This window comes from Pieris brassicae, chromosome 10, assembly GCF_905147105.1.
Source record: "Pieris brassicae chromosome 10, ilPieBrab1.1, whole genome shotgun sequence".
Taxonomy (NCBI): domain Eukaryota; kingdom Metazoa; phylum Arthropoda; class Insecta; order Lepidoptera; family Pieridae; genus Pieris; species Pieris brassicae.
In genome coordinates, this window is record NC_059674.1 from 17341154 (window position 1) to 17349555 (window position 8402).

An 8402-nucleotide genomic window follows, 5' to 3' on the forward strand; every position below is an offset into this window, starting at 1 on the left:
CATTCATATACACTGGAATATTTTAATCGTTAATTATCTAAGTGATTATTTTTAATCATTAAGTGACACCTACAATCTTCGGCTACAAATGTATGAGGACTTCATACCTAGAACTTATAGGCGCCTTAAGACCATTGATTAGCCTGGTGGAGGAGCGTTTGATTCGAAGTAAACTCACAACATCCTTCCTCTATACTGTATCAATTTAAGTCGCTACAAGCCCTAATAAAGCACTGGACGGATACAAGTCTACTTTTCTGCTTCATTCATTACTTTTCTAAACAAGTATTTACCTAGATGAGCCAGATGGCTACTAACCAGAGGCGAATTTACTAATTGTAAAGGTGGAGGAGTTGTGAAGTTTATGGCCCCCTCAACCCTACAATTGTGCTACATTATTTTTACAATCAAACAATTGGGTTTGATTTTTGAGCACAAAATAATACACAAATCATCCAGTTAGCAGCCTTCGACCAGTAGTAGGACTGACATGTATAAGTTGATAGGGGGAAGAGGGAAATACATTTTCAGCAATGATGCTCTTTTCACTTCTTCAAAGTAAGAGCTTAGGGCGTAGCGGTGGATAACTGGTTGGGGGCGCGGACGCGAACTAGCTGTTTTAGTGTAAAAAATGGAAGTTTGTTACACCAAATGTACAATGACAAGTGAGAGGGGAAAGTTATCGGCAAAATCTGAAAAACATCAGAAAACTTTAGTTGGTACCTACACCAAAAAAAACTACTAAAGATTTTCTCCCATGTTATGTGAGAAAGCCTTCCCCGGCCTATCATCATCCGACCAAAAAGCATAGTCTACTATTATCTACATGTTAGTGTATATACGAGGCGAATTTATCCTGGCAGCATTACAAGCACAAATCAAGGGCACCGCGGTAACGCACCTACCACTTATCCCGCCATTATAATCTCACCTTACACGATATTCGATTAAAAATTCTTTTTATCATCGTATGCGGTGCATTATTGGAAAAATCTTCAATAAACTCAAACAGTATTAAATATTTAATCCCTTGCATTTTACCTTCAACCTTCGAACCCTCTGGCAATGTAGTGTCTATGGGCGGCGGTAACACTTAACATCAGAAGAGCTTTCTACCCGTTTTAAAAAAGTTCACCACCTAGTTAATAATAACTGTACAACTTGTTAGTAAGTGGACTGTAAAATGTTTGTTTAATCGTTATATGTATTGTATGTCAGGAGTATCTGTATAGTATATATATGTATTGTATGTATGAGCAAGCTGCACTAGATAACTAAATATATGAGAGGGTGACATGTAAGAACCTTACAACTCCACGGATCCCTAAGATGTACCCTGACACATAACTAGTGAATATATAAATAAGTACGGGATGTCTGCACCAAGAGACCTAAGGTAACAGACGGAGCCCTACGGGTAGGATCAAAGGTTCCAGGTGAAATGAAATCTGAACAATAACTACAGCAGAAAAAAGGGCCTGAAATTGGCTGCAGAGTTCCATCTACCTTTATTATTATCATTACATCGTCACGGGCGTGAAAGCATAGCAAGCCGCTCACTTTCGTATTCATAAAATTACAAAGGATTGAATCGTCTTAAACAATTATGATTGTTTAAATTGATTACGTCAATTTAAACAAAACACTGTTCTTGCGCACGCAAGGGACAGATCGTAGGTTCGATTCCCGCGTTCATTGTCTTCGAAAGACTGGATGTTGCGTGTGAGACACGCTGCCACCGTGGGAAATGGCTGAATCTCTAAGAAATTCTTAATATGGCCATTTCATTTATGAATCTTCAACGTTAGCTCTTCAATTTTCATCAGTTAAGATAAGTAAACTTACTGAACTTATACTTTTCTGCATCTTTGGGAAATTACAGATTCAGATTCACTGACTTATTTATTTTATTTAAGTTTTATTAACTACTGCAGTCCATTAGAAGCTACTAAATAGGTTCACGCTTGCGAACATGATAATAATAATTTATAATTCAGCCTCATTAATCCCTAAAAATGTATACACTTTTACGAAAGACACACATTTAAATTTGTTTACAGAAAAAAAATTTTTTTAGTCAAGGACTCCTCCACTGGCTCTATCTCTCTATGTTTAGCATTTATCTCTTCAATGTTCTTCAGCAACTTCTTTAAGCTCGTCAGCCCACAGTACAAGAGGATGACCTCTCTTTCTTTACCCTGGTGGCCCTGTCCACCTCTGTCTATTTGCCATTGTTCATACGAGCGGTGTGGTCCACCCATTTCCACTTCAGATTTAGCAATAGTGCAACAATCACTTTTGTTTTATTTCTTATTTATACAGTTCTGGTTTTTTCTTTTAAATTTAGTTCTCTAAGCTCCATTCCTCATGGACGAGTTGTCATTTTTTAGTTTGGTTCACGCTTGCATCGCACAATTAATAAACATATTTAGCATTAATCAAAAACATTTTGTCACGTTTTGTAATTTGCAAGTGTAAAGTTAGTGCATGTACCTTTAATAGATAGCAAACATTTTTCAGTTTTTTCCTGGGTTATATTTATTATATAAGTTATTTGCATTTATGAATGTCAGTTTTCATAAATTTGTCAATAGCCGTATCAATTTTTTTAACACATAATAAACAAATTAAACTCCAATTATCTATTTACCTTATTACGTAAAAAATCCTAGCCTGTATCCGTTAATCAAAAGTAAACAGAGCCTTTTAAAAAGTAATCATAGTGTCAACGTGTGTATGCCATTACCACGCCCATCATTCTTCGAACAGCAACCTGCTATTATTATTACAGTATATAAAAGACAATTCTATTAGAGTGATCACACAAAATGTCTGAGTATATGAGAAGGGTGATAGTGTGGTTGGCGCTTAGCTGCGTGGTACAAGTCTGGGGCTCCGCTGACATCATGAAGGACGTTACGCTCGGCTTCGGAGAAGCGCTGCAGCATTGCAGAGAAGAGGTTTGTTTTAAATGTTTAAATTTTACAGGCACAGGACTGTGGATTTCCTACAATAACTTAAATGTGGGAAATGAATATGTAGACAGGTCGCACTGCTGATACTAATGCCTTCGTTACGAACCATTCAAGAAAAGAGTTTGAGTAAGTAATATAGTGTGTTCATATTTACTGGTGCCGATATTGTAGCAAAAAGTAGGACAATATTAGCGGAATTAGAATTGAGTTCGTATTGTTACGAGCTAGGGGATAGAAAATGCAGTGGATTTATTCAAGGGTTTATTTCTTGAAAAATCAATGAGGAATGTATGGGCAAAAATTAATTGCAGAAATGCACTTATAGCACACAAAAACAATCACTTATGCACACGTCACACAGTACTTTATCACTTGTAATCACTTTATTCGCACTTTATCGCTTCGGTGTTTCTCTCTTGTTATCGCATTCAAAACTAAAGGTGACTAGTCGCGTTTCGGCTCGCTTATATATCCCTGGGAATAATTCTAAACAATATTCGAGAACTCTCTAGGCGGGCTTGCTACTGAGTAGCGATTGCCCAATTCTAGAACGTCCGCACTCTTTGTTTCTTTCGCACGTTACTCCGTCCTTGTCGTACGGCGTTCTAGAGTGCTCAGTCTAGTTTCGAGAAAGTTCTGATCTTCTCTCTCTCTCTCTCGTATCATTTCGTCCTTGTCTTACACCTAGAAAGTTTGGTCTAGAATATTCCTTCATCAAAGGGGTATACATAGGCCTGAAAACGCCTGAAAACGGGTCTCCTGAAAACTGCACCACCCTACTACACATGTTCTGAAACCGACTGAAAAAAGGTTTCAGCTTCCTGAAAACTAGGGTAACATTATGGAAATTACAATTTTCTAATATGTGATTGACCCTCTCCTGAAACGGTCAGAAATCATATTACAGCCTGCTGAAAAGTTCTCTAACTAGTGGAAAAATCTAGAAACATTGCAGTCGACCCGTCTTCGTAACAGTATGTATATTTCAACATATGCTGCCGGATTTCTTCAAATGGAAATTTATATTATACATAGATATATCTGTCATATTTTATATATTAATAAAAAGGATTTTACTAACTGAAATTAATAATGAAAGAACACGCAATGCGAAATAATACTTAAGTATTATAAAATCTATAATATTTACCAAGTGTAATTTAAAAGAATATAAACGTTGTTTGACGATGTCAACTGGATCTCATCGTTTAAACATGAACTGATTACTATTTATTACTAATATTAAATTTGGGTTATCAACAAGAGTAAGTTTGTTGCTAACATTTGGTTTGCAGTTCTAATTGTTAACAAAAATATATACATATATTAATACCTGCAGCTGAGTTTCATCCAAAACTAGCTGCCCATGAAAGTATTTCCGAGGGTGTCTGTGGACGGCGGTATCACTTAACATCCTGTGAACCTCCTGCTCATTTGCCTGCTGTAACAAAAAAAAATACTTAATATTGGGTTACATCACTCACGCCAGTATTTAAAACATAAGTTATTCCTGATCCAGTAAAATTATATAAATGCGTATTCCTTAAAAGCAGGCATTGTGGATGCTTATGGACTCTGCAATCAGGAGTCAGCTCCGGCCTATAACTGTAGTTTATAAGAACTTCTAAATAGTATGGACTATTAATCGCTGTGAGTTGCATCTCTAGCCGGTGTAAATAATGTGTACTGTCTCACTAAACGGTTATTAACGCTCGTATATCAATCTTTTATTGCGTTTACGGACAGCCCACCCTGAACCTGTCCACAGATCCATATTAGATGTAATATTATGTTGAAATATGCTGCTTGCATAAATGTATTCTTAAACGTATTCTTTTGTATGCATTACACAACTAAAACTAAAATACAAGGAATATCTTTTTTTCGGATCATAATTGTGGTGAATAATACTTCGAAAATTTTCTTCGAATTTTGACTTGCCAACGTCTAATACATCGAATCGAATGAACGCCGGATACACGCACGAAAATGCACGACTGATTGTCCCGTTACGCTCATTGTACGCTTGCGCCGCATCTATCTCTCTTTCACTCGATTGGCCTATGCGTCCGAAGGTTTACTCCTTCTTTGTATTCATACAAAATAGTTTTAATTCAATAAAAATACAATTTTATTTATGCAATAAATTCATCAATGTTTTGTTATGACGTTGTCACGTTAAACTATTGTCCGTAAACCAACTTTACAGACAATCATTTCTTAACTTATATAACTTGAATTTACTACATTATTTATATAATTTTCCAGTGCTTACGAATTCGGAGTTACGCACGTAAAGTAGACGTGGTTCACCAAAAATGCATCTACTCGAAATATAGACTAGAGAGGGAGAGATCTCTCTTAATTACAAAATCAATTGAGTATTTTCACAGGCGCTAATTAAAGATTTAAGTTGGCGCCTGGTAGACAGTACCAGTGACCCCAGTGTATGTGCTTTCCTCGCTCAACGAATAAGTTTCGCAATACAGCGAGTTTTATTTATTATTTTATTGGAGTTTACTCCTTAAGAAACGATTTGAGTTATAAGGCCCGGTACGGAAATTTTATGAAGAGTAAAATCAAGTGTAACACGAAAAGTTAAGCCGTTACGTAGAAAGAGACAAACATATATATCTGTAGGATTGAACTCATTCTCTCTCTAAAATTGGATTTATATTGTTTTGTAACATACTTTATGTAATACGCTTTATTGAAGTAATATAAATAATCCGAATAATTACAGATATATGTTTGTTTCTCTTATCATTTTAGCAGATGCGTTCATTTACCCTTTTTTTCTATTCGATAAATATCATAATTATCGTTCGTAAGGAGTAAACTCCAATCGTGCGTCGTAGCTGACACACACACATTTTTTTTTTAAACTAAGTATTTTAATAAATTTTATGTACGCTTGTATTTTGCAGTCGCATCACTTTTTTGTCGCCATTATATGGCATGGCAATGGAATCGTAGGTAATGTTATATTTTTCATGGAAGATTAAAAGCAATAAGTTCTACTCATTCGCTATTTTCACAATGCCAAAGAGCCACACACAAGGCCAAAACCGTGTAGTGTGGCATTTGAGGATGTCAATAATAGGGTTGAAACTCCGGTGTGCGTCTAGACGAGGGATGACGGAATATCAGTACAGTTCAATATAATTATTATACTTACTACATTTATATTACAGAGTCAACTGACCGAAGAGAAACTGGAGGAATTCTTCCACTTTTGGAGAGATGACTTTAAGTTTGAGGATCGCGAGTTAGGATGCGCTATCAAGTGTATGAGCAGACATTTCAATCTGCTGACTGATTCCCATCGAATGCATCATGAGAACACTAATAAATTCATCCAGTCATTTCCAAACGGTACGCATTACCAGGAAAAGATATATTCTATCTGTGTAAAAAAAAAAATTGATTTCAATGTTCGTTTTCTACATTACATACCTATTCCTTGTTGTCTTACATACAACAGTTATTCATTCCAGAAGATTTACTATATTATATCCTGTATATACCCACGTTTACGTATATGTACATTAAAAACTTAACAACTTTTAACCGTACAAGTACTGAGCCTGGTAGGTAAATACATACCTATTCCTTGTTGTCTTACATACAACAGTTATTCATTCCAGAAGATTTACTATATTATATCCTGTATATACCCACGTTTACGTATATGTACATTAAAAACTTAACAACTTTTAACCGTACAAGTACTGAGCCTGGTAGGTAAATACATACCTATTCCTTGTTGTCTTACATACAACAGTTATTCATTCCAGAAGATTTACTATATTATATCCTGTATATACCCACGTTTACGTATATGTACATTAAAAACTTAACAACTTTTAACCGTACAAGTACTGGGCCTGGTAGGTAAACTAAAGCCATGTTAGCTTTCCAGCTTTCAAAAAAAAATTTTTTTTTTGGGCTGGACTCCCCTTATCACTTACTGAATATCCATAAAAAAAATCATAAATCGGTCGAGCCGTTTCGGAGGAGTATGGCAACGAACATTGTTACACGATAATTTTATATATTAGATTGAATTAAAATTTATTATTAATAAATTATTACAATTACAGGTGAGATGCTTTCGAAGCAAATGGTGCAAATAATTCACACATGTGAACAAAAGTTCGATTCAGTGGAGGACCATTGCTGGCGGATTTTGCGCATCGCTGAATGCTTCAAACTCGCTTGTGTTGCAGCTGACATTGCGCCCTCTATGGAACTGCTAATGGCTGAATTTATTATGGAAGCTGAAAATTAATTGTATTTTTAAGATGTGTTTGAAACATTAATATTATATATTGGGAAAGTAGAAAGACTAGCCTATAAATAGACAATAAGTCTATGGTTTATTTTTTGTAACTATTTGGATATTGTTATTTATGAAAAGGCGTCAATCATATATTGCATGACGCCTGTCTATAAGTAGAAGAAGGCTGTTTTGTACCTAGTAGAAACTATGTATGCTGCTTTAAAGTATACCTAAGGGGTTTTGTGTTTATCTTAATTATATTTTAATGTAATATTTGTTAATAATTTAGTAATTATAAGACGAGTGTATTTTACTTTTGACACTAGCTTTGTACCAAGGATATAACGATGTAAAACTCTACTATGAGATGGACAAAGTACTAATACGAATATGAATAATACGTGTAGAAAAAATTACAAACAATTTTTTTACGCAGAGGTTAGCACTTAATACTTTGTCTAACTGTAATAGAAGTTTAACCAATATTATAAAGAAATAAAATCTTGAATAACACGCATTAATTATTATTTGCCTTATAAATACATAATTATCAATAACTAAATTATTAAATACTATTATAATAATATATACATATGATATCTAACTATATGTATATTAATTTCAACAATTTAGTCAAAGGGGATGTAGCTCAGTGGTAGAGCGTTCGCTTTGCATGTGAAAGGCCCCGGGTTCGATCCCCGGCATCTCCAGTTTTTGACATTCTTTTTCATTTCTTTTCAGATTTTTTTTACGTTTTTCAATAATTCTACTACTTATTATCAAGTGCGCATTACTATTATAGGCAATAACAATTAAATTATAGCAACATATATTATTATAACAGTAAATTATATAAACAGTTATAAATTATACACATAAATATAGGTAGGGAGGATGTTTAAAACCAATGTTTAATTAAAAAAATACATACTACAATGAAAGCAAATTAAAAAAGGAAGACTATGACCCCGACGTGATTTGAACACGCAACCTTCTGATCTGGAGTCAGACGCGCTACCGTTGCGCCACGGAGTCGTTGGTAAGAAGCGCTAAGTTAAGATACAATAGAATTGAATAAAAGGTTGACTATAAAATATATTACTTTATTTATTATACATGATCGCCCAAAATTGTGATTACTTAGG

The 8402-nt window shown here is 34.7% G+C and overlaps 1 protein-coding gene and 2 non-coding genes across 3 annotated transcripts; 2 read left to right on the top strand and 1 right to left on the bottom strand.

Annotated features, from left to right (window-relative positions):
- Window positions 1–2828: 2828 nt before the first annotated feature.
- LOC123715214 (general odorant-binding protein 1-like) lies at window positions 2829–7630 on the top strand. The gene is made up of 3 exons (XM_045670144.1): window positions 2829–2960; window positions 6170–6350; window positions 7079–7630. Exons 1-3 carry the CDS (start codon window positions 2829–2831, stop codon window positions 7264–7266), a joined length of 501 nt encoding a protein of 166 aa, XP_045526100.1. The 3' UTR covers window positions 7267–7630.
- Window positions 7631–7895: 265 nt separating this feature from the next.
- Trnaa-ugc lies at window positions 7896–7967 on the top strand. Its single transcript has one exon. It is a non-coding gene; the product is annotated as a tRNA-Ala (tRNA).
- A 253-nt stretch (window positions 7968–8220) lies between these two features.
- Trnaw-cca lies at window positions 8221–8292 on the bottom strand. Its single transcript has one exon. It is a non-coding gene; the product is annotated as a tRNA-Trp (tRNA).
- Between the last annotated feature and the right edge of the window lie 110 nt (window positions 8293–8402).

Excerpts from the sequence above, each read along its gene's own strand:
- LOC123715214 (XM_045670144.1), top strand. The coding sequence starts at position 2,829 with ATGTCTGAGTATATGAGAAGGGTGATAGTGTGGTTGGCGCTTAGCTGC. Across the intron at positions 2,961-6,169 it reads TGCAGCATTGCAGAGAAGAG|AGTCAACTGACCGAAGAGAA; the intron begins GTTTGTTTTAAA and ends TTTATATTACAG. Across the intron at positions 6,351-7,078 it reads CATCCAGTCATTTCCAAACG|GTGAGATGCTTTCGAAGCAA; the intron begins GTACGCATTACC and ends TTACAATTACAG.